This window comes from Purpureocillium lilacinum (genome assembly GCF_023168085.1).
Source record: "Purpureocillium lilacinum CBS 284.36 DNA, scaffold_6, whole genome shotgun sequence".
NCBI classification, from domain to species: domain Eukaryota; kingdom Fungi; phylum Ascomycota; class Sordariomycetes; order Hypocreales; family Ophiocordycipitaceae; genus Purpureocillium; species Purpureocillium lilacinum.
The window spans coordinates 2,613,746-2,641,382 of NW_027072116.1; the positions used below are offsets into that span (position 1 = coordinate 2,613,746).

Below are 27,637 nucleotides of genomic sequence, written 5' to 3' on the forward strand. Positions count from 1 at the left end.
GAGGCTGACGGGCTGCGCCAGCCCTGTGGTCGGCGGTAGGGGGGCACGTCATGCGTGACCGAGGCCTTCGTCGTCCGACACAAGACCCCGTCGAGCCGAATCAGTGGTATTCAGAGTGTCCGACGCCGTTGGTCAGCGAGCTGCTGACGGAACTGCTGCTGGTGCTGCCCCGGCTGCCGCCCGCGGGGGCGATGGCGCCAAAGGACTCCATCTGGCGCTTGGTGTGGTCGTGCATGAAGCGCGAGTAGGTCGAGATGCTTTGCGGCGGCGGGGGGGAGACGGGGATGGAGATGGTGTAAGAGTCTGTTTGGCCGGGCATGATGGCGATGTGTCTGTGTGTGTGTTGGTTGTAGTTTTGTTTGTGAGTGATGTGGACGTTGGTGGGCAAGTCTTGCGGCTCAAGAGAATATATGCACTCGTACGGCTGATAGAGGATAGAAGACTCGGGGCGGCAAGACTTGGCTTGGATATAATAGATGTAGCTTAGCTTGAGGTTAAAGTAAGAATACGGGAGGGATGTCGAGACGGGAGCGGATCTCAGGGTCTTTATAACCAGAGCTCGATGGCGTTGGCGTCCGGCTGGGGGGGGGAGGAGGGATTTGGGGGGAGTGCCAGACGCCCGCCCGTCCTCAGTGGAGATGATCCAACCCTGTCCCCAGTGGCGCCGCTGGTGGGCATCGCGCTGCTGAGGGAGGTGTGGAGGGCCCCAGGGCCCCTCCACCCTGCTGCAGCAATCCACCTCCAGTGTAGGTACCGGGCTGTGAGGGGGCTTGCTCCAGGGCTCCAGCTGTGACGCTGGGGGATCTTGGGGCCCTCCGTCACTGGAACTGGGGGCGTTCCCCGTGTACGTTGTGGGCGAGCTGGATGGAACCTGGAACCTAACTGAAGAGCTCATGACAATGGACGCCACCCGCAGGGCACCTGGACGTCACCTGCTGTGGCGCCCATTATTCCACAGTCAAAACACTTTACTTGGGACCTGCTTAATGACGCTTCTCTGCCGGCCCACCCGCTTCATCAATTCGGGGTTGCGCTCAATGGCCGCCTGCGCGGGCGCGCGTCGTGATCCCGGGGACTGGCAGTGGCCGCCGGCTGTCCTTCACCCCGTCTCGGGCAGGCACGGGGTTCCTCAACAGCTCCCGCCCTTGATCCTTCCACGCAATTCCATCTTGTCTCCCCCCTCTTCCATCCTTTCCTCACCCCCTCTCGCAACGACGAGCCCTCGCCAACCCGACGCCGTTTTGCCCGCCGTCGACATGCACCAAGAGGGTGTCCGGCTCTTGATCGTCAGCGACATTGCCCAGGTTCGTCGACGGCGCATGAATGGCGTAACCGGACCGGGGGCTGGCATCTGGTCCCCGCTGGGGGTGTGCCTCGCGCTCCACCCACACACGGCTGTCGATGAGCTCAGGGTCCTCGCCACCCGCACCGCACCGCATAGCATCACCTTGGACGGCGGACGCTTGGGAAATGCTTGGGTGTGCTTGGCCCTGAGCAGTATCTGGGGGCCATCCACCACCCACAAGCGCAACCCACTCGAACCCTCGACAGCGTGGTCGTCGTCACTCCCTCCCCAGAGACGTGCAGCGCAGCTATCCGAGCTTCGAGAGCGACGGGCCAATACTGGAGCCGCATCAACCCACCTCGAAGACGTCCAAAGACCCTGCTGATCCTGAAGTCATGTGCGATGTCATGGCTCCAGAATTTATCCACGCTGATGATGGCTACTTGCCTGCCATCTGCTAACGAGCAACCTGCTTGCAGCCAAGCTGTTTCATCCGACAGACTCCAAGCCCTGCTTGACGTGAGAGCCCGGCTGCCCGGGTTGCCGGGCTTACTGGGAGGCAGACATGCACATGTCGGACCACCCTCGACGACGCGGCAAGACGCGTACCATGTCATAGGTCAGCAGTCGTCCCTCGCGACGCCTTTGCGGCATCCCCGGACTCTGTCGATGGTCGAGACCGTCCCTGGACAAAGTAGACCGCCACGGTGCGACCGGAGGCTTGTAACAGCTCGTACTCAGCCAGGTCCCGCGACGGCCGAGCCTCAGCTCAGGGCAACCGACTCCCGAGTTCCCTCCCATTATGAGGTCATTGGTCAGGTGGAGCGCCAGCGGATTGCGGGCTTTTCCTCGCATCAATTTGAAGCTCCCACGCTCCTGGCTGAGGGAGAGAGAGGGTGAGACCGACTCAACAAAGCGCACGCAGGCCCGCCCGGGCTGCATTGGCGCGCGAAAGCCGGGCACGACAGCGTCGTTGGTGGAGCTTGGTTCGCATCTTGGTCAAGTTGGCTCTGTTGGCGGCCACGGAGCGATTGGACACTGCTGGGGCGCACCGGCTCACGCGCGGAAGTTGGCGGCGCGGCTGCTTCAGGCGGACCCTCCCCCTGGCGTGGCCCGGGTCGCGCAGAATGCCATTCCTCCCCCTTTTGCCATGATCGCGAGCTCAATTCTCGATCCCTCCGTTGACTTTGCCATGCAGGAGCCGTTGGGGCCCGTCTGCACGTTAAAAGGGTGCCGTGGCCCCCGGTTGGTCTCACGAGAAGTTGATTGCGCCAAAGACTCGAACCGCGGCCGTTGCAACCTGTCGGCACGAACAATCTGGTGCGAGGCACACGCAGACGGACAGCGGTGCAAGACCCAGTATTGATTGTGCGACCGGTGCGGACACGGGCGCAGGCACGCCCGCGGCTCGAGTCGCCGGCCAGACGCTTGCGCGCGTCGTCGGCCACTCACCATCAATTGCCCTGCCCTGCCTGCATCGGCCCTCGCAATGCGACCCGGCCGAGTCAAAACGCTGGAGCGGCGGAGGCGATTACGTCGCTCGAAAACGGCGAAACGGTGGGTGAGGTCAGCGCTCCAGGTTGTGTGTGGACGGTGTGGACGGCAGCACCACACAAAGGATGCCCTGTGGTGTCGCAACTTGTGGGGGACAATTGGCGGCGGCCCCTCAGTGAGGTCACCGACGCCACCCGCTAACTGCAGCATGGGTGGTCGGTGATGTCACGTCCGAAACGGACCTGTCCCAACCCGGCTGGCGTTTTCGCCGCCGCCTCCGTCACACGCGCGCATCCGTCCCGACCTTCGGCCAACGTCGTCGACAAGTCGTCGTCGAGCTCTGGAGTCGCGCAAACGGTGCGCCGGCCGCGGGCCCTCACGTTCGCCGCCGCCTCCTACATCCACATCCCGGTGACGGTTGATGATGGTTGTCACTGCCGTTGCTCCCCCCTCCCCTGGACGAGCCACGCATCCATGGTAGTGACCCTGACGAAATGGCGTCTGCCTCGCAGGACCTGCGTCAGAGCTGCTCCATCCCTGACATCTCATGGCGGCCCAGTCTTTGTGCACTTTGCAACCTCTCACTATGGAGCACTTGCCACTCGGCCGCCGCATCCATGCAGATCGCAGAGGTCACGGAACTGGACTGGACGGCGAGAATGCAACTCTTCGCCTCGGTGAACGAACCCTCACCGTCGCCGGTTCTGTTGTTCCACACCCACAGGCACCAGAACCTGGCTCGATCTTCTGTCCTGGCCGTAACTCTGAGGATCGGACCCGAGTCCCTTCAACCCGCACGCCAACTGTGCACCTGCCAGGCAGCCAGGCATCCAACCCTCGGAGCGCAGGTGTCAAGTGTAGGGGTTCCACCTCGCCTGCCGGGATCTGCATCGCCTCCAGCAGTTCTGTGAGCGCCTCTTACATCTGCCACTGTTCTGTTCGTCGTAACAGATGCAGGCCACGAAGACGAGATTGACCAGAGCACTCGTGCCCATCTTCTCCCTCTGTGTCCTAATCTTTCAGCATAACATGAACCGGATGGAGTCTGGGAACAAAGCAAGCGTATGATGCAATTTTGCTCGCCACCGTTGCCCCATGTTCCTCGCTGCGAAACGCTTCGCAATCCGTTTTGATTGATGAATTCTTATTGCTTACTCGTGTGAATCCTTCTTGGCAACGGATTCAAGCCCTCCATTGCTGCATACTCTCGAGCATCAGAATGACGCTGGTTCGGGGAAACTTTCGTCTGGAAGCGCAGGGCTTCTCATGACGTCCGTCGTGGAACTGGGCGGCGCGCTAGACCCGGCATCTCGATTCCAGGTCCCCTGCGGCTGGTTGCCTCGCCCTCCCGCCTCATCGACCACTATTCACTAGAAGAATCTGACAATACGACTTGTCTATTATCTCAAAGTCCTCAAGAGCTGGTATCGCTGTCGATCCAGGTGCTCCGTTTGCTTTCTCGGGGCATCGTCGATTGAGGTCCAATTACGTCGGCGGCAGATATTGTGGATGGTGATGATGGCCTGCAGCAGATGCGCCCATGGCCCGAGTCCACCATCTTGTCTGACTCTGGCTGTGCAGGCAGATTATGGAATGCCTGGCCGATATGAGCGACTCTGCTAGCGGCGAAGCGATAGAACGCTGGTGATATCATGCCTCTATGTGTGTCCACAATCTCGAGGACACGGTTCACCCGACGTCATGGCGCTGCAGACCCGACAATGCTCAAGGCTGCAGCCACCCGCGTCAAGGGGCTGCATGGACGCCCCCGTGGTGTGATGGGTAGAGCTGCCATGTCGTATCGCGATGAGATCATGCACGAGCGCCGACGTTTACGGATGCCTGGCCGCGCCGGCCACCTTGCAACCTCCCGACGACAGCGCATACTGTCCCTTTGAGCATTCAGACGAAGCGAGTCACTGAAGAGGGTTCTGCCTGTAACTTTGCGATTGTTGGCTACGTATGCCAACCAGTGCACGACGCGACCGGCGCATCGATTATCCAAACGACAACAAAGCTCGTCCCGATCCTGCTTCCCTCAACTCGGCCGACGCGTTTCGAACCCTTGTCCTCCCCGTATTATCATCGAAGCGCCATCGGACGGTCGAACAAGACAAAGACAAAGCGATGTTATCCATTCGGGCTCTCCTGGATGCTACAATGTCAAGACACTGGAGCGTGTGTTCGTGATAGTTGGCGAAGGGCTGAGGCTGACCCTTGTGGGCGAAGCGCCGCGAGAGCTGCGTATGATGTCCATAGATGTCCATAAAGGTGTTTTGTTCGTACTTGGCGCTCTGTGTGTTTGTGGCTGTAACCTCCTGGCCTTCGGGGTCGCGTAGACATTGCCTTGGTCCTCGGGGTCACGGCTAATGGTCGTGTATATGCACAGCGTGATGATGTAGGTACTTTCACATACATTTGCACGACAAGAAGGCTGGTGTCAGGCTCGCAAGGGTGAGAGGCGAAGAGACGGTCGCCAGTCGTCCACAACCAAGTACAGCACCCGCGACTCATCCCACTGGTATGAATATCATGCCGACAACCGGAGGTAGGGAGGTGCGCAACGTCTCGGCCAAGACTGTCCTCTGCCGCCGTTACCGCTCCTGGTATCCCAACTATCTGGCCTGTCCTCAACGTACTGGAGCGATTGTGTCGGGCCGGTGTAGGTGCATGCATGTACCGCGAGCGGGCAACACTTCCTGGGGGTCTGAACAGGACGACGCTCGTAGATGTAAGCACTGTAGGTCTCGCCCCGCCCTGGCCCTGTTCCCCGCCGGTCCTCTGTGTGCCAAAGCCGTAGCGGCGTGACTGGGGCCGTTGGTGTTGGGTTCACATCATGCTCGCACCGTCAGTGTCACGGTACTCGCAGAGGCGGAGTGGTTACCCGACGGCGGACGTGGTGCGCGCTCAAGCGGTTCGCCAAGGTGAGGAAGCCGACGGTTTGTGGGATTGGTTACGATATGGGATTCTCTCTAACGACTTGGGAGAATGTGAAGACGTCAGTCCTTGTGTCTGGTCGTCGGGAGGAATCGATGGCCGGGGCTGGGCGTGGGACGCATATAGGAAGCCCTGCGATTGAGGGGCCGACGTTGTCTGGTGCTGGACCATTTTTGCGGCTCATCGGGTATTGTCGCCGGCGAGGTTGTGAAGCTCTCGGCGTGTATATAGATGCCGAGTATTCTCACTTTCCCTTGGAAAGTAGGAAGCTGCAAAGTTTCTCGAGACTGATGATAGACTGGTAATGTCGGCCGAGAGGTGCGAGTCGCGGGGGTGCGAGTGGTGTCACTACGCGACCAGGATCTGTCGGCGGCGCCGCCGGTGCGAACGAGGTCCAGAGAAGTCATCTCTGCGAGACGGCGTGGTGCTAAGAGTGTACGATCTGGCGGTGTGCCGCGCGGAACTACTGTCCTTCTGCTCGATGCTGCATACGTATCGACGGCATTGCTCCTCGGTCCTGGTGATTTCATGCCGACAAAGGGCCGTCCTACGATTGGGCGGGTGGTGGCTGCCCTCTCACTTGTCGCTTACGGTATCGCGCTCCAGCATCGGCTCGGTAGAGCAGAGTATGTAGAGACAGAGAGCATGGTTGGCGCCTGAGTTGAAGTGGGGGCCTCGGCTGCTGCCCGTCAATCAGATGGGCGGCTGGAGATTGGAAATTGTGAAGTCGAGGTTCGCCTCTGCCGCGATTTGGGCGCGGCGGCGGACCTCACGGTGAGCTTGTAAAGAAACTGGATGGCGACAGCGTCGGCGTACTCGTAGAGGAGCGGCTGTCTGGTGGCTGGTGCCCTCAGGTAGGGTAGGTTCCGGTACGGCGGTATTGTGTGCTAAAGGGCACATGATATATAATTGCAGTGAGGTATGGAGGGAGGAGAGAGGAAGATCCTGGAGAGGGTCGGGTATATATATTCAAAGAAAATTGAGGTGATTCACTAGAGTTGCTTCCAATGTCAGGCTAAGATCGGTGGCCTCACGCATATTCAAGATGAGGGGTCTGCATTCCTTTGCAATGAATCCCAGAATCACTCGAGACAATATCGTACCGAATTGGACTGAAGAAGTGACTACGACTGCAATCCTCGAGGACAGCAGAAGACTCGTCTTCCCGAGGAGGCCTCGAAAACTAATCCTCGACCAACATGAATCGTCCCAGCACCAGGACAAAGTGAAATGCGTCTCAAGCCACAGTCAAAACAACATGGGCCTTTGGCAAGGACCAGCCTTCCGCTGCTTCTGAAAGTAGAGCCTCACCATCGCAATTGCCCCCCTCTGCTGTTCGGCAATATGAGCCAGCGGACGCATGGGATGATGCGACGGTTCGAGGCCATGTCGCTCGCTTGCCCACACTATCTGCCGTCGCGTCTAGTAATGATCTGATTCCAAAGAAATTGCTCCAAACGGCGGTCTCGCCCGCAAGGCACGACGGACACAAAGACGGTCCCGAAGCCCCAAATCTTCCGATTACAAAGAAGAGACGGTGGTGGTGGCTGCTGCTTCGAGGCTTTCCCCCTGCCCCCCCTTTTGTGATCGACTTACACGCGAGAACGGCCCCCAAATCGTTCAAGCTCGCGCGCGCGGAGCGGGAAGCCGGCGCTAAGCCACCTGATTGGTCCCGGGCAGCCCCGGCGGAGGGCCGAGTGGAGCCCCTCCGCAAACTCCGTCCCCCCCGGCGTCCCGGCTCCCGCGCGGCTGCATGAGACTGACTGGGCGGGTGGCGGCCGGGCACGCGAGGCCCTGCCATGGTATCTTCTCACAACGTACGAGTCCTCGGCAATACTACTACGTAGTACATCAGCTGTCGGCAAGGGGGGCGCCATGCTCCATGCCGCTAGCTTTCCCGACTCATGCCATTAGTTTATTTCGCTGCCCGCTTTTCGGCAAGCATGTTTGAGGTGCCCTCTTGCTAGGCCACCAAGAAGTCTGCCGCCGTTGGAGATAGTACGGACGTGGTGGATGGCGTTGTGGGGATGCTACCGCGCGGGAGAATGCGTTCAATAGATGATTTGCTTAACAAGACGAGATGGTAATTATTAATCCCTGCCGTTCATGTTGCGAATTTTGCTGGCCTCGAAGCTAGAGAGATGGCTCCACGAGACTTCATGTGTGGCGGTGTTTCATATATCAGAGCCGGCACCGACTCGAATCGCTATGAATCTTTCCCGGCAACTCGCCTGATGTAGTGAGTGAGATCCAGCCGCAACACACCGAAAACATACCGCAGCTATGAAGACCATCGTCGTCCTCGGTGCCGGCCTCGCCGCCGCGCCCATCATCCGCCAGCTCATGCGCACCGTCGTCCTCACCCGCAAGGACCTGCGCATGGTCGTCGTCGCGCCCAACACGCACTTCCACTGGCCCATCGCCATGCCGCGCGTCGTCGTCCCCGGCCAGCTGCCCGACGACAAGGTCATGTTCCCGTACGAGCCCGTCTTCCGCGAGTACCCCTCCGACCGGTTCGAGTTCGTCCTCGGCAGCGCCGCGGCCCTCGACCCGGAGGCGCGCGCCGTCACCGTGTCCCTCAACGACGGTGCCGACAACCGCACCGTCTCGTACGACACGCTCATCGTCGCCACGGGCGCGTCGGCCAAGGACGACATGCCCTGGAAGGTGCTCGACACGACGGCCAAGACGGCCGAGAGACTGCACAGCCTGCAGAGGGACATTGAACGGGCCAAGACGATCGTCGTGGCTGGCGGGGGCCTGACCGGCGCGGAGACGGCCGGCGAGCTGGGCTTCGAGTACGCAAAGAACCGCAGCAAGGACGTGTACTTCATCTACTCGGGGGAGCTGCCGCTGTCGCCGCCGGTGCTGGACAGCGTGCGGAAGCAGACCAAGCACGAGCTGGAGAAGATGGGCGTCAAGATCATGGCCAACACGACCGTCGCGAGCGCCACCAAGTCGGGCGACAAGACGGTCCTGGAGCTGCGCGGCGCCGACGGCAAGACCAAGGCCTTCACGACCGACGCCTACGTCCCGACGACAGGCGTGACGCCCAACACGTCCTTCATGCCCGCGAAGCTGCTCGACGCCAAGGGCTACATCAAGCAGACGACGCGGCTGCAGGCCGAGGGCTTCCCGGATATCTTCGTGGTGGGCGACGCGGGCAGCCTGGAGGCGTCGCGGGCGCTGACGGCGACGACGCAGGCCACGCACCTCATCAAGGCGCTGCCCGCGTACCTCACCGGCGGCGGCGAGCCGGCCGAGTACCAGGTCAACACCAAGGAGATGGTGGCGGTGACGCTGGGCCGCAGCAAGGGCACGGGGCAGATGGGGACGTTCAAGATCTTTAGCTTCTTGGTGTGGTGGCTCAAGGGGCGGTTCCTGGGGACAGACTACGCGCCGCTGCTGCCGGCGGGGAAGAAGACGATGATGGCGACGCTGGAGAAGTAGTTACGCGGGTGCGCGCGTGTTGATGATGGATATGATACCTGTGGGCTGTGCTTGGACCCTTGCCTAGCATTTTTTGGTTTTCTGTCGACGGCGCTCTTCCTCGCAATAATGATGATGCAATTGAACATGTCAGAAACAAAGTGCGGTTACATGGTTCGGAAATTGTGCATCGCGTGTCGCACGCCGCACGTTGCAATCAATATTTCGGCGCAGGCTGTGCGAGGAGGCAGTTGAAACCTTGAGTTGAGTTGGTTGTGGTCGGTTGTGGTGCTACGCTTTTATTGACGTTGCCGAGGCCCATAGCAGCCGTTTGTGTCGTCGTCATTTTCCCCTTTGCACCCGCCACCCGCTCGAAACGCCAACTCACAACGTCCACTGCCCCAAACCGCTACCCAATTCAATTAAAGGCTGCAACTCGCTTGGACCTTTAGTTCCAGGGGCGCACGGTATTCGGGCGGCGACCATGTCGATCCTGGGGTGGGTGCAGGGCCAGTGGTCGACGCTGCCGTACCCGGACGAGGACTGCAGCGGCCGAACCATTATCATCACAGGCGGCAATTCGGGTCAGTTTGCTGTAATTTTCTGGTACAACGCACTCTTTTCTGACTGGTGAGACACGGCACAGGTCTCGGCCTCGAGGCGGCGCGACACTTTGTGCGCCTCAACGCCGCCAAGGTCGTCCTCGCCTGCCGCAGCGTCGAGCGCGGCGAGGCGGCGCGGCGGGACATTGAAGCGTCGCAGAAGCGAGACGGCGTGGTGGAGGTATGGCAGCTGGACCTGGGCTCGTTTGAGAGCGTCAAGGACTTTGCGGCCAGGGCGTCGTCGCAGCTCGGGAGGCTGGACGTGCTGCTCAACAGCGCGAGCATCCTCGTTCACGACTTTGCCATTGTGGAGGGCCACGAGACCATGATGACGGTCAACATTATCTCGACGTTTCTGCTTACCGTGCTGTTGTTTCCGTTGTTGCGGCAGACGGCGGTGAGGCACAATGTGACGCCGCACGTAACCATAGTCTCTTCGGACGGAGCGTTCATGGCAAGTCACCCATCATCAAGGACTCACTCACCTATCCACGCTGGAGTCTCGCTAACGCTACCTACGCAAAAGGCCTTCTTCCCGGAGCGCAAGGCCGACCACATCTTCAACACGCTCAAGCTCAACAAAAACTTCCTGGAGCGGTACAACACCACCAAGCTGCTGCAGCTGTTGCTGATGCGCAAGCTCGCCGCGGCGGCCGACGCGCGTTCGGGCAAGGGGCAGGGGCACCACCACCACGTCATCGTCAACGCGCTGAACCCGGGCCTCTGCCGGACGCAGCTCTTCCGGCGGTCCTTCTGGCCGCTCAGCTGGGGCGTGTGGCTCGCCTTCGCCGTGTTTGGGCGCGAGCCCGAGATGGGGTCGCGCACGCTGCTGGCGGCGGCGTGCTCGGGCGAGGACATGCACGGCAGGTGGATGACGGACTGCAGGTTGCAGGTCTGGCCGGGCCTCATGAGGGGCGAGGAGGGCGAGAGGCTGGCGGACAAGGCCTGGGCCGAGCTGGGGGAGATCCTCGAGGGCATCGAGCCGGGCGTCATGGGGAATGTCTGAGGCTTTGAGCATCCGAGGCAACACCCGTTGTATGTAGACTAATGTATAATGTACAATTTACTCTGAACATATGTGTCACGGATCGCCTTTTGATGGGTACTTCCGCTGCTGGATGAAACCCAGTCTAATGGAGGGTATTGTGCCGTTGACGTCTACTGTGCATGGCCCATGATTCACACAGATGGATGTTCAATGGAGGTTATTAGAGTCGGTTCATAATCGTCAGACGACGGAGAGCCTACAGCTGTCCACTGGCCCCCCCTGTAGCCAAGGGGGCAGCTCAAGCTTTATCAACTGCGCATCCTGCCCGCAGCGCCCCACGGCGACCTGAATGCAGTATGGGAACCGCCCCACCACCGCGCATCACCTAGCGCAGCTTCCAACCTTCCACCACCGGCTTCACGCCCAACCTTCCTCCCACCTCTCCAGCGTCGTGCCGCGTTGCGCCGCCAGCTGCCACGCGCCCAAACCCTCTTCCGTCGCCGCGCCAGCAAGCTCACGCCTCCTCCCATCGAATTGCCACCATCTGTTAACCAGTATTTCTCTCTGGCGCCGCTGTCACACACAGCTAGCCTCCTCCCCCGATGGCGATTGACCCGATCCGCGTCCTCCCTTCATCGATGCCGTCGCCGCTCTGAACAGCAGCCGACCGACCCATTGCACCCCGTCGCCGACTACCAACGAATATCAACACGCCAAAGCGCACCCCACGATGGAGGCCAACGCCAATCCCGAGGCGCAAAGCGCCCTCCGCGAGGCGGTCAAGTACTGGTCCGACTTCATCGCCAGGTGCATCTTCAAGCGCATCGACGTCCCCAAGTTCAAGGAGTTTATCCCCCTCATCCACTCCAAGCACCCGCTGCCGCCCGTCGTCGTCGCCGACCTCTTCCTCAGGCCCCAGCCCACCGACGACGTCAGCCTCGACCCGCGCTTCCCCCCGTTCATTCAGATCCTCACCCAGCTGGGCTACGTCGACGCGCCGTCGCTGCTCTTGGCGCTCTACAAGTACTCGGCGCTGCACAAGCACGTGAAGCCCGCGCACAATGCCGAGCAGACAGACGCCGAGGGAAATGAGGCGTCGCAGAAGTCACAGGAGCCGCTTCGTTGGAGAATATCAGCGTGGTCCGAGGAGTTAATCTTCTTCCATGTCATCAAGATGGTCGTCGACGGCACCGCCATCCGCGAGCCTAGGGCTGCCCTCGTCTTGGTCAAGGTGCTTTGCAAGTGGATGGACCTCTTCACCTCTACCTCGACCGCCCTCACGGCCGATGTCCTCGGAGAGATTCAGAATCCCCAGCACCGCGACGACCTGGAGACTTCTCGCGCTGCCTTTGTCCCGCTGCTCCTGCGTATGATCGAGAGCACCGAGTTTCTCAGCGTCATCGGCAAGCCCCTCGCGAAAGGTAAAAACTCTTCAATTGGCTAGTACGGCCAGGGCTTTTGCTAAGATGGCTTTGCAGGATCACGAAAAGAACTCTCCCAGAGCCTGTCCGGCTTCATTCATACGCTGGAGGGCGCCCCGGGCTTCGCCGAGAGACTCGAAATGTTTCGCTCCGAGACGCTTGCCAAGTTCGACCCCGCCGATAAGAAAAAGCAGGCTGCTGCCAACGCCGCGATGGACGAGTTGCTGGAGAACGCCGCGGGACTCGACGACTTTGTCGTGGCCGACATCCCCATTTCCAATACGCGGGCCGGCCTATACGTGCACCTGAACGCATCGGTCAGCCCACAGCGCCCCAAGTCCCCTTCGAGATGATTCATCCTGACATTGTGTTCTCTAGCTTGCTGGGCGGCCACTGATTGACGACAATGCGCTGCTCTCGTACATTCACAATAGATACCAGGTGATTGCCCACTGATTCTTGGTGACATTGCGAGCTCTTCTAATGCTCAAACTCAGGGCGAGACACAATCCGGCGCCATCGACCTCATCCTGGCCTCATTTGATGTTCTTGCCAATGCCGTCTTTCGCAACGAGGCCCAAAGAGACGCGCACGTGCTGAAGTCGTTTCTGGTCAACAAGGTGCCGCTGCTCCTCTGCCAGCTATTCTCACCCCAATTCTCCACCACATCGTCAGAGTTCTGCATCACAGAGGCGCTGAATCGCGTGGATACGAGTGTCTTCCCCACGGCGTCGCTTATGTTCGACGAGTCGCGGAGTAACAACCCGTATACGGAGAGCGTGAGAGAAGAGTTTTGTACTGCGTGCGCGTTGCATGGTCTAGTCCAGCGCGAACACGTTGAGAGAATTTTGGGCGAGACGTCCATGTCATACGAGCCTTCGCTGGAGAAGCTTTCCAAAGACAAACTGGTCCAGGATTGTCTGTCGGACTCGGAAAAGATTCAGGGCCTCGTCCGAGACCTCGACAAGATGGACGGCAATGTTGGTGCCATGTGCCAGGCACTTGTTGAGGTACACTGCCCTCTCTCGCAAGATGACGACGGCATCGTGGACGCTAACGCGCAGGCAGATAATTCGCCAACTCTGCAACACCAAGGAGACGGTGTTTTTACGGGTATTGTGCAGCGAGTTGGCGCAAAAGCCCCAGTCCCTCGACATCCTACTGCTCTTTGAAAAGATCACCTCGGTCCTCGAACCGCTCTGCCAGCTCTTGGACACGTGGAGGTATGACGACCCGGAAGGGGAATACCAGCCGATCTACGAAGAGTTTGGGGGCATAATGCTGCTCGTTCTGGCCTTTGTCTATCGGTACAACCTGACGCCACCGGACATTGGCATCACATCTCCCGAATCGGGCGTGGCCAAGATTCTGACGCGAGCCCACATCGCTCGGGACAACGGTGAGTTGGTGGGCCGCGAGAACGCTCACATGAACGGTTGGATCCACGGGCTCTTTGACACGGAGTCGGGCGGTCTCGGTGACGAATTGATGTCATCGTGTCCGCCGCAAGAGTTTTACTTGCTCGTGGCGTCGATATTCCAGAGCACCGTCGTCGCATATACCTTTGGCTACATCAATGACGAGCAGCTCAAGTCCGGTATAGAATGTTGGTGTCCCCATGCAACCCTTTGCAAGCCTCGCAATGCAGCTGACCGTATCTAGACGTGGGTGATACATTTTTACTGCCCTCACTGGTGCCGGCCATCCAGTATCTCTCGGATGCGCTGTGGGTCGAGCAAAAGGGGCAGAAGACCATCATCAAGATCCTACACCTCATCCTCCTTCCAAACCTGGCATCCAGCGAGGCCGGTGCGATGCTGTCCTCGGTCAAGTATCTGATAGCCAAGCCGCTGGAGAACTCTCTCCGGACCTATCAGAAGCAGGACCCTAAGAATCAGGACATTGAGCCGCTCCTTCGGGCACTCAAGGACAGCCTCCCGCTGTCGCGGCGGACGGGAGCCGCAGACCACAACGAGATGAGCTCGTGGGCGAGCAGTTCGAGCAGCGGACTTGCGGGTGCGGTCAAGCACACAATCCAGGGGCTCGTTCAGTGGAGCCTACACCACGGCATCAACGCGACGCCAGCGTCTTACACCCACCGTCAGCTGATGGCATCGTGCCGGATTGGCGGCACCAGGCGGATGCTACAGGTGATGCTGGACGAGATCCGGCATCAGTCCGAGGCCGGGAGCGCGAGCATCGTTTACGACGTGGTGGCCGCCATGATTTGCGCCCCAGACGTGACCAACGAGCCGCCGCCGGCAGCCAGCATCTTGGACGTCTCCGGCAACATGCCCCCGCCGGTGCAGCGGCCCTTGACCCTGCGAGAGGTACTCAGGGCAGAGGCGGAGGACTGCCGCAAGCTGCAGAAAAAGGACCCCGTCTTGGCTGAAATTGTCGTCCGTCTGCACAGAAGAGTAGAGACGCACATGGTGCTCCCGCAGCCGCAGGCATTGCTCCAGGGACAGGACATGCCACTGGACCTGAGCGGCGGGGCCGGCGGCCTCGAAGACGCCATGGCCGCCGCAGCTGCAGGCGTTCAGGGCGACGCAATGGCGGTGGACGGAGTCGGCCTGGACATGGGCATGGGCAGCGTCTCGTCGGACCTTGGCCTGGGCGGCGGCAGCGCCGGAGGCCTCGACAGCACGGGCGACGCAGACCTGTTTGGGCTGGACTCCAGCATGGGCATGTTTGACGGCTGGGAGGGCATGGACCTGAGCGGGAGCTAGGCCATGAAGCAGGACGGACGGGGGTTATGGGAAGCGTTGTTTGATAGCACTTGTGATACCAGAGCCGCGGCGTGGAGCGCGCTGCGATGTCCGTGGGGAGGCGGCCCTCGTCTGCGCCGGGCTCGATGCGGAGGGCTGTCTGGATAGGTAGTTGTATGGCGAAGGAGCTGCAGCGATGTGTACATTATAGAGTACATGTATACCAAGCGGGCGGGGTCGTCTCACGATTGAAGAATGTTTGTGTATGCGTGCTCGCAATGGCGAAGCTGAGTTGAGGAACAGGGGCAGCAAGGCGGGCGGCGACAGTGGCGCCAGCGACAATCCCAGGGGCGACGAAACCCCCACCGGGCATGCAACCACTTCCTCGCACAGCAGGTCCATGCCTCACCAAAGCTCCCGTCCCGCGTCCCTTCTGGAACGCGGGCCTGGATTTGGCTGGGCCGGCCTGCAGGTGGCCTGGGCTGGGCTGGGCTGGGCTGCCCGGCTCGGGCCCACAGACGCCCGTCCCAAGCTCCCTGGACCAACCCGCTGCAGGGCTCCCGGGGGGGGCCTCACTGAGCTTCAGTGGAGCGCTAAGGTACAGCAGGTTGGAGAAATGGAGGGGGTCGCGCAGTGGATGGACGTGGATGGAAGGCCCGACCAAGCGGATGGACAGAGAGATCCAATCCAATTGCTCCACTCCACCCGCCAAGTTGGAGACGGACGGGGGCAAGAGCGAGAGAGAGGCCACCTTCACATTTCCACGTCGAGCTGCCTCGCGCGCACACACAACTTCCTCCCTCTCCCTCCTCCCACGCCCCCCCACCCCGTTTCGCCATCGTCAACCGCGCCTCAACGGTCCCCCTCCCGTCCATCTGCCCGTCGTCTCTCGTCCGCGCCTCAATTGAGTCGGAGCGTTCTTCACAATGCTCTTCTCGTCGTCTCTTCTCGCCCTGCTGGCCGTCCAGGTCTGGGGCGCCGTCGCTCAGGTACGTTGAACTGCGCGTGCGTGCCTTCTCTCCGCATCACACAACCGCGGGCGCGCGTCTTGGCGGGGGTGCATCGCTCGCGCTGCGCGTCGTGCTGCGTGTGCCCTCCCTTCGCCACGCGAGCCTTCTTCTCCCGCGGTGCCCGATTGCGTTTCGCAATTGCGTGTATGCCGCCTACGAATGTGGCCTTCGCCGTCGATGATGACCTGAGGAAGGTGGGACGAGACCTTTTGCTGACGACGGGCCGTGTGTGCGCACGCGACATACAGGCTGATGCCGATGCCGATGCCGGCAAGACGTACTCGACGCCCCCGGAGCTCGCTGCCGACATCAAGACGACGTTCCCTGATGCCGATATCCTCGGCGTCCGGCTCATCAACGGCCGCCCGACCAAGGCACTCATCGAGGTGACCAACAAGGAGGACGGCCCCATCAGCGTTGCCTTCATGACGGGCGTCCTGGCCACCACCAAGGAGCTCCCCGCCGACGCCCCCGCCTACCAGGGCATCGTCCGCAACCTCACGGCCGTCCAGTACAACCTGCCCGTCGAGGCTGGCGAGACCAAGTCCATCCCCTACTCATTTGCCCTCGACATGCAGCCCCAGGATGTCCGCCTGTCTCTCGTCGCCGTCATCACCAACGCCAAGGGCAACCTGTTCCAGATTGCCGCCCACGACGGCACCGCCGCCATTGTCGAGGCCCCCACGAGCTTCTTTGATCCCCAGATGTACGTGTTGCTCACAACTAAATCAATGGTGGCTGAGACGCATGCAATGCTAACCGTGCGAACGCTCACAGCATCTTCCTCTACCTCGTCCTCTCGGGTGCCTTCGCCGGCACGCTGTACTTTGTCTACAAGACCTGGATCGAGGCCCTGTTCCCTCAGGCTAAGCGCACCAAGCCTTCCCGCAAGACCAAGAAGGTGGTCGACGCCGACGCCGCCCTCTCCGGCCCCGAGTCCCCCACCGCCGCCGCCACCGGCGTCAGCAAGACCTACGACGAGAGCTGGATCCCCGACCACCACATCAACCGCCCTGTGGCCAAGCGCGTCAAGTCGACTGCCAGCCAGAAGAAGAAGGGCGCCGAGTAAGCGCCCTCTCTCGGGAGCCTTTTTTGCGGTGGGCAGCCGCGAGGTGAACCCGCCCGCCCCCGGTGGTGAGCCTCGAGGGTGGGGGGCTCGTGTCTAGCTGCGAGATGGCCACGTGCCGACTACATTCTGCGACCAGGTAGAGGGGTCGGAAGGTGGCAGGCGTCCTGTAGCGTTCTGTAGCGTTTGCTTGGTAAGGTAGCACTGCGGCCAAAGCGGAGACGGGACGCTGCAAGGGAGTGGGAAGGCGAGCAACGAAAAAGTGTTGTACAGTATTGTGTCAGTGGCAGACTAGATTATGACAGCACCTTTCCACCACGTCCGGTTTTCGTGCTGCAAGCCACAGACCACGTCACTTTGTCAGGTCATTGTTACATTTGTGATGCTCTTGTTTCTGTCGATTCTCGTTTCACAATATCCAGTAGGCTCTTTGCGCGGAGGTATCCCGTCATTGCTTCCTGCGCGTGTACGCCGGGTAACCCTCAGAAGTCATACTCATAACATCGTCTAACAGTACACTACACCGTGGTCCCCGTTGCGCTCATCTCGGCTACCTTCCGGGTCTATCTCAAGGCCGCCGCTGGTCAGCCGCCTCGCCGGCCAGGTAGCTCATGACGGCCTTGTCGTGAAACCTGGCGTCGCTCTGATGGCGGCTGTTTCCGCGTCCGTCGCCGGAAGAGCTCGAGGCGCCGCCGCCGTTGTTGGCCTCGGCGTCCCTTGCTCTCGCGACATGTCCAAACAGGCACTCCCACAGGTCGCTCTTGTCGACGAGCTCGCCGGCGGAGCGGTCCTTGCTCATGAGCTTGGAGAGGGCGGCGTGCTCGAGCTCGAGCGTGTTGGCGGCCTCGATGCTCGCGTCGAGGAGCTCGTCGGGGGTTGCATCCCTGGATGACGGGTCGGTGGCCGGGAGTGCGGGGGCCTTGTTGTTGTTGTGCTGGCCGGTGGCGGCGTCGTCGTGGGGATCCGAGAGGCGGCGGCGGTGGCGGTGGCCCATGTGCTCCATGCGGCGCCGGACGGAGAGGTTGTGGATGCTCTCCTCGACGGTGCCGGACACGAGGTACAGCCATACGGTGGTCTCGTGCTGCTGCCCGATGCGGTCGACGCGGGCAATGGCTTGCAGCTCGAGGGCCGTGTTGAGGAGCGGCTCGCAGAGGAAGACGTGCGAGGCGTTGACGAGGTTGAGTCCGGAGGAGTGGGCGCGGGCGTGGAGCAGAAACACCTCGACGGCCGGGTCCTCCTTGAACTTGGCGATGCCGTTGTGCTCGTCGATGGACGCGTGGCCGATGTGGAACCGCCGGAAGGCGTTGCGCAGCACCACCAAGAAGTCGCGGTACTGGGAGAAGACGATGGACTTGGCGCCCGGGTCCGACTCGCGCAGCCACATGAGGTGCCTGACGAGCGTGTCGACCTTTGTCGTAAACGACGGCCCGTCCAGGTCAATGTTCTTAATCTCCGCCAGCTGGTCCGCGTTGAACTCGGCGTAGATGGCCGACTTGCGCGGCGCGGCGACGCTGCTCCGCCTCTGCTGGGGCGACGAGCTCTCGGCGGCCGCGTCGTTCTTGCCACCACCGCTGGCTCCCCTGCCGCCGGACTGTTCGCTCGTGACCTGCAGCTGCTGCGGCTTGATGGTGATGTCGTGGAGGTTCGAGGGCTTGAGGCCCCTCTTGCAGACGGGGCAGTTGTGGTGGGCCTTGAACCACATGGTCATGCATTCCTTGCAGAACTGGTGCCCGCAGACGGTCAAGACGCCCGTCGTGAAGGGCATCTGGCAGATGACGCACATGCGCGGCTCGTTGGACTTGGAGCCTGCTTCCTTCAGGTTAAGAACTGAGAGGAGGACAAGTTAGCATTACCAGTGGATGCAAGCAGTGAATGAAGAAGAGAGCCACTCACGGTATCTGTGCTTTGCCTCTGCCGACGAGAGCTTGCGCCGGATGTCCTCTTCTGTTTGGGTCATCTTTGCAATCGCCTCGTCCGTCTTGGCACCTTCATACGGTAGGACCGCGTCCGATACTGCCTGCAGCTGGCGGTAGTATTCAAGCCGCGTGTTCATGGCCGTCTTGAAGCTCTCAATCTCTGACTCGAGAGCCGACGCGGCCTTGTTCTGTTCCGTGAGCTGCGCGTGTGTCGACGCCATGTGCGCTGCCACGATGCGGGCTTCCACCGCCTCTCGCGCAGTCGGCGCCGTATCGCGCGTCAGCCTCGTCTGCAGGCCACGAAGATCGCTGATGGCGGCCCTCATTGACTTTTGCGCTCGTCCTGGCTTAACCTCTGCCCGCTTCGCAAGCATCTCCAGGAGCTTTTCAGGGGCAGGCCCGTCGCCTTCTTTGGCGAGTCTTATGGACGTCTCCGTCTCATGCTTGACGAGCTCGTTTGTCTGGCCTGTAATGGCATCCTGGCGGTCGGCGATGGCCGCCCTCAGAGTCTGGTAGTAAACCATGAGGAGGTCTTGAAACTTGGCAGAGTCTGCGAGCTCCTCGCCTGTAGTCTCGACGTCGTCCTCCTCGTCCACGAGTGGCCGGAGAAGCAGCTGGACAACTTCCTCCCGCCACTCGTCGAGTACATTCGCCTGGTTGTTCAGCTCGCCGTAGAGAACCTCCAGGCTCTCCACAACGCGCCCGCTCTCGATGCCCTTCTCAGACTTGACGATGAGCTCTGGGATCTCGGTGAACAGCTGGTTCGTGGCTTTGCGCTTGATCTTATTCATGAGTCGCGTGGCCTTGCGATTGCTCTCCCGGAGTATCTCCCGACGAAGGACCTTGGCTTGGTCGTAGCCTTCATCTTCTAGTTTCTTGAGCCGGGCGAACTCTTCTGACTCTGGCTCAGTCATTTCTGCGTTGTCTCTGATTTGAAAGTAGGCGTTGGCGCAGAAGAAGACGGCCTTGTGGTGCAGCTCAAGCGCGGATCGCAGCCGCCGTCGGCACTCGCCAATGCGTCCCTTGTTCTCGCCCTCGTCGTGCTCAGCTTCTGATTCCGACAGGTCGTCCAAGTCGTTGGCTTCTGCCTTTGTAACGGCCTCCTCGCCGCCCTGGTCGCGGATGGCGTCCGTAAGTCTTGCCCTTGCATCTGAAACTAGCTTCTCCGTCTCCGCTCGTACTTGCTCCCAGATATCGAGGGCAACTTTGACGCGCGGGCTGTTCTCGTACAGCTGGCCTCGCGTAAGCCGGCTCGAGATATACGCTCGCTCGTCGTTTCGAATAGCATTTTCGCTCTGCTCGAGCATGGCGTTGAGCACCTCGTCCACCGTCCTCATCGGGCGGTTCCTGTTGGAACCCAGGAGGCGGCGGCTATACACGCCAACCTCGGGGTGCAATGTCGTCTGCCGCAGACGGTTCAACCACACCCTCATCACATCTTCATACTCCTCCGGGTCCCAGTCTTCGGCCATGGGGGCACCTTCCAGGTCAAGTCCACATTCCTCAGCCATCTCCTTGAAGAGAGACTGGTAGTGTTGCTCCTCGACAGCCGTAAAGGGCATGCTGATGACGTATCTCTTCTGAGGCGGGAGCATGATTTCGTCTCGGACCAGGGCTTTCGTGTGTCGCAAGGAGATTGCCCTGAAAATCTGCTGGAAAATCGGCTTGTGATTGTTGATCAAGGCTTGCCAGACGTGCGATGCTGAGCAGTATGGCTGGTAGCCTAGGAAGGACAAAAGGCCAAGCAAGTCCTTTACGTCGTCCTTGACGGGTGTTCCGGTGATGCCCCAAGAGTTGACGCGTGGCAGCGCCCGCGCAACGATTGCTGCTTGGCTATAGCCGTTCTCAATCATCTGCGCTTCGTCCAGACAAAGCCTCCACCACCAAATCTTAACAAGAGGCGACATCATCCTAGGGTATGCACGCTCGTATCTCCGGGAACGTTGCGGCGGCTCTTGGGCGAAATGGACCTCGGCGGATAAGACGGAGTACGTGGTGATGACAATGTCGTACCCTGCTAGCTCCTGCACAATGTCGGCCTCTTCTCCCTGAAGCTTCTTGCATCCCTCGTAGTGCTTGACGCGCAGTGATGGTGCGTGGCGTGCCATTTCGGAGATCCACTGTTGTCGCAGCGATTCAGGCGTGACGATGAGGGTGGCATGACTCGGCGTGAGCCCCTTAGAATTCTCTCCCGCGGGTGGCAGGTCCATGCGGGCGTTGAGGAGTATGAGCCCCAGGATTTCCAAAGTCTTGCCCAGACCCATTTCCTCCGCCAAAATGCCACCCTTGATCGCCCTGTCCGCTTCCTCGTAAGGCGACTTGTCTCGTGTAATGGCCTGGAACACATCGCTCACAAACACTGGGTCACCGTTTGAATCGCGAACATCCCGGAAAGTGTCGATTCTCGGTGTGGAGGCCTTCGTCGAAAGCGGTCGAAGTCGTGATTCCCCGGCAACCCACTCCATGCCCTCTCTTGCGAGAAGCCACTTGAGCGTCCGCCTCTGATAGGGAAATAGCGTCGCTTCCAAGCCGGAAACCTCTATTGATGCGGCACTGTCGTCATCTTTTGACGGTACATAAGCTGCATCGTAAAAGTCCATTGGCGACCACGCCTTGGAAGGCGCCACAGTAGGGTAAAAGACGCCGATGACAGCCTGGCTGTCCTTGCGGTCGAGAATCCTCCGCAACTGTGAGAAGGACGACGTCACATTCCAAAACAGCTCCAAGGATATCGTCACAGTCGTCACTTTTCCATCGCACTCGACTGCAATGCCCATCGCCTTCCACAGTCGGCCCGGCTCGGCTTGCATAGTGCTGTATCCTGGGGCATCCAAGATGCGAATGGCCTTTTTCGCCACTTCTCGCGGTCTTAGAGCTATCAGCGTGTCGAGCTTCCCTATCGGGGATGTCGTAGGCGATGACAGGGCCAGGCCCCTGCCCTGAAGCGTCCCATCCCTTGTCGGTCTGCCCGTCGTCATGTATCCCAATGAAAGGCCGATTCGCAAGTAACCCTCGACGTCGTGAAAGGTCTTGGTGAAGATCTTCGGTGTGTCTTCCGTACACGGACGAGAAAAAGATAGCTGCTCCTTGGCCACGGATACGGCGATGTCGGGGCGAGCATCAACCTTGCGCCGCTTGGGGGGTGGCTCCGACGGAGAGCTTCCGTTCGCGTCATCGGCGGCAGCGGAGGAAGAATGGATGGCGAGGATATATTGAACGACCTCGGTCGGAATCGGGTCTGCGTCGATTCTGGTCAGTATTATAGCACTTACGCAGCTCAAGCACGTCAGGAACACGGCGTGCACCTACCATCAACCCCGACTTTGGAGTCCGGCCGAAACGGCTTCGGACGCCGGGCTGTAACTTTGGTTCGAGGCATCTTCGGCAATCAGTTATACCACGCGGCTGTGTAACAGCTCGCTCCGGGGATGTCCTATGGCATTATGAAGGAGGGAGAGTCGCGTGAGGCCATGGAGTGGCGACCGTGAATGTGCTCAAAGGAAGACGCGAGTAGTCCTCGGGGGCCGTTACCGTTGGACGTCAGCCTAGCTCCGGCCCCACGCGAGATAACCCCGAAAGCCAATGGATAAGGACTCGGTGTGCGCCACACCCGTGCAACCCTTCAGCCTTGCTGACCTAATGCTTCCGCATCAAATTTCGAGGTCCATCACCAGAACGAAACAAGCTTGGACGTGCTCCCGTTCAGCGACGGCAAGGACGAAGGACTGCGCGCCAGCAGTCTCGCCGCCAGACACAGCCATAAAGTCTGTGACCTTGATTACTGATGCATCCGTCTCTGCCGATGGGCAATTGCTAACGTGCGCGTCTCTACAGTCACGATGAGAGCACCGACACTCAGGCCATACCTGCGCCTCTTCGCGCCGAGCATCAACTTCCCGGCCTCCGCCGCCAGCCAGACGAGATGCCTTCACAAAACCCGGCCGCCGCCGACGATCCCGCAACCGCGGCCGTTCGTTCCCGACGTTGAGACTTTCCTGACGCTCATCGGCCGGGGGCTCAGCAAGCACGCGTCCAAGTTCCCCTCGTGGGAGTCGCTCTTCTCCCTCACGTCGCCACAGCTCAAGGAGATCGGCATCGAGCCCCCGCGCAACCGGCGGTACCTGCTGCAGTGGATGCAGCGATACCGCGAGGGCGCGCTGGGCCCCGGCGGCGACTTCCAATTCGTCAAGGACGGCGAGGCGCTGCTCAAGGTCGCCACACCGCCGGCCGCGGTCGTCAGCGATGCCAGATACGTGGTGAACGTGCCGCACGGGGCGACGGCGGAGGGCGAGGAGGCGGCGGCGGCGGCGGCGGAACAGCAACAGCAACAGCAACAGCAGCCGGAGACGCTGCCGCGGCCGAACGGGTACACGGTGCACGGACTCCGGTCAATAGCCGGGCCGTACGCGAGGCCGCTCCCGGGACAGGCCGGCGCGGTGGTCAAGGTGACGGAGGGCATGTGGGAGCAGCGCCGGGGACGCAAGATTGACGGTGGCGAGAGGCGGAGGGCCGAGGTGCGGTTCAAGAGGCGCTCGGCCGAGCGCAGGGCGGAGCGCGAGGCCGAGGTGCTGGCCAAGCTGTAGGGCACATCTGAATGGGATTTCGGCGACGTTTATACTCCAGCGACGTTCTGCTGTGTACTCTAGGCTGTATACATATACAACGGCAACCCTTTTGACCTTGCGTTGGATTTACGTGTGGAGGTGGCTGTGTCTGTCTCCGTGCAGAGATCGGGGCAGTGTTGACGATCAGTCTATAGCAAGGATGGCTTTACGTAGATTGCCGGGCAAAGCCCATAGACTACAACAGTAAGAACTCTAAACTGACCCAAACACCCCAGAAGGTCATCGTCATTCCACAACACCAGATGCACGTCGTTGAAGTGCGACAATCGTGGACTCAAAGGCAGGCCTCGCGATGTACAGGGTAGGCCAGCGTTGCCAGTGCGAACCACGGACCCACCCGAGAGCCGACAAGCTCACAAACCCCGGCCGAAGGGACGGCCATCGCTCATTCCCCCCAGGCAAGGACTTGCAGGAAGGGCATTTGCACGTGCCCCCGAGTACATGGGACTCATGCGCGCACTCGGCATCGCGATGCTCTAAAAAAAGAACCTTGGCAATCTCGTGAGCGCGCATCGATGCGGCTCCGTCCGCCAAGTTCAGGGCGTCTCCGTCCAGGTGAGGTAGCACTAGCCAGAAGAGTGCACTGGGCCCCGGAGTTTTCCAGGCACAGGCACAAGGCACCGACCGGCATAGGCACATATCGCGGCTGCTAACTTCCATCATAAGCACCCACCGAACCAGCCCGCCGAAACCCCTGTGCGCTTCAGCACCCCTCCAGGGCCCAAATCCCCAACCACCCTTGCGGCCAAGGCTTACTGGGAAAACTGCAAAGGTACAATACCAGAAACCACACGTCGAGATGGATGATGGTAGTATTACCCGATTCACGCAGCGCACCAAGGCGCCCTTTGATTGTTGTCGTTACACGCCCCTCCCAAAGCCCATGCCCAAAGGGGGCCGAAAGCTTGTTTCGACGTCTTGGCCGTCCGCCGTTGGTCGCTGTTTTTAGAACCTTTAGGCGACGGGAAGGGCACCAGGGTCCCAGCGCGCCAGATCGTGTGTCAGCCATGACCAAGCACCAACGACCACCACACAAGGCAAGCACCCAAGCAAGCAACTCGTCAGGCAAACGCACACCCCCCCGTTGCTTCTTGCCTTGCACCGTTTTTGTTTGCTCGCCTCGCCTGTTGTGCCTGTTTCCCGCCGCCCGCCCGCCCCCGCAATCCGCCTTCCCGGGACCTTGCGTCACTGTCGAGTCGGGACGCCTTCTGTAAGCCTGTAGGGCTGACGGGGGGCCAAGAGCCACGTTTTGGTTGCGCAGGGCGGGCCTGAGGACCCTGTCTTCGCTTCCTGGTGAGGCACGCGTTGGTAGCACAGTCCCATGCAAGTCAGATGGTAGATGCCAGGGCGGGCATCATGATCGGTGCCGCCGCTGTGCTACCAACACTGGCGCACCCTCTCACAAAGCGTGGGGGAAACGCGATGAGGCTGGAAACTCTAAAACACTTAAACCGCTATACTTCAAACTTGGCAGTAATGCACGCTCCCCCGCAAGGCGAACCGGTAAAGCTTCTCAACGCACGCACGCACAGATAGATGCACATGACACTACATGAGCAGCCATAAGAAGAAGAAAAAGTGCCTCGCTTGCTGCACCTAGAGTAAAAGTAAAAATAAAAATCAGGCACCACCAGCCAGCAGCAGCACCTGAAAGGCTGGTGGTCTTCGCCCGCCCCTCCCGTCAACAGCAGCAGAGTTCAGCTCCAGAGCTCAGCTCCGGAGCGCGCTGGCCAATCCCGGCAGAGGGTGGGGACACCGCACGGAGCTCTGCCGAGGAACCGCTGCAGAGAGACAAAAATAGCAGCAAGCAAGCAAGCTGTTTCTGTTTCACAACGATCATCCCGCCGACGATCTGTCGAGCCAGCATCATCATCCGCATACCCTGGTAGCCTGTCATTGCTTCAGATGGACGAAGCAGACTCCATCTTTTTCGCCAAGGCATCACACCGCGCTCTCGGTACCCATCCATTCGCGTGTAACCGCGGCGGGGCAGGCTGGAGGAGCCTCACAGGCCACAGCGCCAGGGATTGCTCGGGCCTGCAGCGGAGCTCTGGGGTGTATGAATGCTCGTGAGTGGGTTCAATCATCCGTCAGTTGAGAAAAATGGTGTTTAGACCCGGCCAGCTCGCCAAAAGACCCCGAGGAATTCCACGCCCCTCCCGGGATGAGTTCCCCCGAGCCCGTTCAGTCCATCCGCTCTCTCGTCCGGTCTGCCGAATACAGAAACAAAGGCCCACTATGCCGGTGGTGAACATGTCAAGTGAAACAAACGGGGTTCTAAGGCGCATGGTCCTGTCGCTCCTCCGCCAAAGAAACAATCCGACTCCCCTGTCGCCCGCGGGCTTGACGGGCCGAGTGAATGTATCGGCCGAGGGTCCAGTGGTCACTGTTGGTCGCGAATCCATGTTAAGCTCTCCAACGACGTGCGCAAGGTCACAGCCTTGGCTCACAAAGCGCGTGAGCCTGGCCTGCTTCACGGCGCCACTTGGCTCGCCACGACCTCCGCTGTTCCCTTATTGCGCGATATCGCCATCGTCGCCACTGGAAACGCCGCATCCGGCTTCTTTGCCCCTGCATCTTCACCAAGTCCCTGCCAATGCGATCGGGAGGGTGCAGCACGCACCATGCAACTATCGTTTCGCGTGAAATTCCTCATCCTGGTCTTGGTGATCGGCAGGGTAGTGGCAAACAAATTCCATCTGCGTCTATTTTAATCACCCACGAGGATTTCGGACCTGCCTACCCCAACAACGGAAATGATTCCCGATTTCTCCATGTCTGGCCGCCGGTGAGAAGCAAGTCAAGATCGGACCGAGCTGTCATCGAAAACCCATGACGCCGCAAAGACAACCGGCCCGCGGCTGGCAAGGCTGGCATAGGACACGCCAATTGGTCCTGGTAGCGAAGATCTACCGGAGTGGCATTAAACAGGAGATTTCAGGACGGCAAGATGGGAGGGCGCAACACTGCCAGTACACCTGCATTGAGGCTCGCTGCTGGGCTCGTTGTGGCGATTCGTCTTCGCGCGGCCACGGGACGGTCCCTTGCGCCATGGTCACTCGTCCCCGCCGTTTTCGCCGTCGCGCCATCAACGGCCGAACTTTGCCGGGTTGACTGGTCACTCTGGTCTGCTATCGCATCCCTGCCGTATATCCAGCATCCGGGGAAGCCTAGGCCGAAATGACCTGAGGCACCTTGTATGAACGCACGTGGAAACGGTTGAAGAAGTTCAGATGCATTTCGACTCTGCCTTGTCTGGAGACCAATGCGGTGGCCCCCACCTGGAAGACCGCAACAATGGGCCACTGACGCTCCCAGGTGACGGACCGGGGGGTCGAGGATGTTGCTTGGGATGTTAAGACGGCTGCCCGGTGGCTGCCACACCCCTGCACCAAAGAGGCGACCGTTCGTTGAATGGTGTGGCTCCCACGACACTAACGACCATCCATTTCCCACAACCAGCCAATGCCAGTCGTCGTCTATTTTAAGATGCTGGACGACGAACTTGCTCGACGTCCACGAATGATAGTTTAGCCCGCATAGGTCGCGGACTTTGCGAAAGTCTTGACGTTAACGCATTTCCGGGGGCGGACGATAAGAGACGGGGAGTGTCGACCTCTTGATCCCGTGAGCTTCGGTTTACAGGGCAGACCCGGCCTGAAAGTCTGCCTGGTCTCACGGAGTTGGTAGCAGGTGGACTACCTGCAGCGGCAGATCATGTCTGCATCCTTGGAGAAAAGAGTACGTAGCACTGGGTTCCCAGACTCGGACTCGGGATAATGTGTCGCGGCCCGCCCCTGGCCCTGTCTTGAGTCTCAAAGAACCAGAAAACAGGTATACCTGGGTACAAAGAATTCGCAGTGGGTTCCGCTAGCTGGCGGGATCCGTGCCCCCTGCCTGTGCAACACATGCTGATCACCGGGACCAAAGCATGCCAAAGTAGATTTCAGGGGGGTTTGGCGGCGCATCTTCACGCGAAAGGGCAGCAAGACGTTCGCAGAGGGCGGCGCGGATGACCAAGACACACGCCCCCAGCGACAGTCACGATCGGACGAAGGATTGCTCTTGCTGGTCCGGGAGATCTCTGCGACGACGGTAGCGAGTCCGTCTTGGTTCTCGACTCGGCCACCGTAGCTTTGCAGGGTTGTCGGAACGT

The 27,637-nt window shown here is 60.3% G+C and overlaps 7 protein-coding genes across 7 annotated transcripts; 5 read left to right on the forward strand and 2 right to left on the reverse strand.

Moving 5' to 3' along the window:
* Window positions 1-100: 100 nt before the first annotated feature.
* Window positions 101-319, reverse strand: PLICBS_008691 (uncharacterized protein; the record flags this gene model as incomplete). The annotated part of the gene is made up of 1 exon (XM_065601435.1): window positions 101-319. The coding sequence occupies one exon, from the start codon at window positions 317-319 to the stop codon at window positions 101-103; it is 219 nt and encodes a 72-aa protein (XP_065457507.1).
* A 7,680-nt stretch (window positions 320-7,999) lies between these two features.
* Window positions 8,000-9,166, forward strand: PLICBS_008692 (uncharacterized protein; the record flags this gene model as incomplete). Its single annotated transcript, XM_018324845.2, has 1 exon — window positions 8,000-9,166. The coding sequence occupies one exon, from the start codon at window positions 8,000-8,002 to the stop codon at window positions 9,164-9,166; it is 1,167 nt and encodes a 388-aa protein (XP_018176239.2).
* A 463-nt stretch (window positions 9,167-9,629) lies between these two features.
* On the forward strand, window positions 9,630-10,753 carry PLICBS_008693 (uncharacterized protein; the record flags this gene model as incomplete). Its single annotated transcript, XM_065601436.1, has 3 exons — window positions 9,630-9,729; window positions 9,792-10,168; window positions 10,274-10,753. 3 exons carry the CDS (start codon window positions 9,630-9,632, stop codon window positions 10,751-10,753), a joined length of 957 nt encoding a protein of 318 aa, XP_065457508.1.
* Window positions 10,754-11,465: 712 nt separating this feature from the next.
* Window positions 11,466-14,885, forward strand: PLICBS_008694 (mediator complex subunit; the record flags this gene model as incomplete). Its single annotated transcript, XM_065601437.1, has 6 exons — window positions 11,466-12,156; window positions 12,214-12,473; window positions 12,535-12,597; window positions 12,654-13,166; window positions 13,225-13,762; window positions 13,819-14,885. 6 exons carry the CDS (start codon window positions 11,466-11,468, stop codon window positions 14,883-14,885), a joined length of 3,132 nt encoding a protein of 1,043 aa, XP_065457509.1.
* A 905-nt stretch (window positions 14,886-15,790) lies between these two features.
* PLICBS_008695 (uncharacterized protein) lies at window positions 15,791-16,943 on the forward strand (the record flags this gene model as incomplete). Its single annotated transcript, XM_065601438.1, has 3 exons — window positions 15,791-15,853; window positions 16,123-16,580; window positions 16,652-16,943. The coding sequence occupies 3 exons, from the start codon at window positions 15,791-15,793 to the stop codon at window positions 16,941-16,943; spliced, it is 813 nt and encodes a 270-aa protein (XP_065457510.1).
* Window positions 16,944-17,508: 565 nt separating this feature from the next.
* PLICBS_008696 (uncharacterized protein) lies at window positions 17,509-22,235 on the reverse strand (the record flags this gene model as incomplete). The annotated part of the gene is made up of 3 exons (XM_018324843.2): window positions 17,509-18,767; window positions 18,834-22,094; window positions 22,166-22,235. The coding sequence occupies 3 exons, from the start codon at window positions 22,233-22,235 to the stop codon at window positions 17,509-17,511; spliced, it is 4,590 nt and encodes a 1,529-aa protein (XP_018176237.2).
* A 460-nt stretch (window positions 22,236-22,695) lies between these two features.
* Window positions 22,696-23,439, forward strand: PLICBS_008697 (mitochondrial 37S ribosomal protein mS41; the record flags this gene model as incomplete). The annotated part of the gene is made up of 1 exon (XM_018324842.2): window positions 22,696-23,439. The coding sequence occupies one exon, from the start codon at window positions 22,696-22,698 to the stop codon at window positions 23,437-23,439; it is 744 nt and encodes a 247-aa protein (XP_018176236.1).
* Between the last annotated feature and the right edge of the window lie 4,198 nt (window positions 23,440-27,637).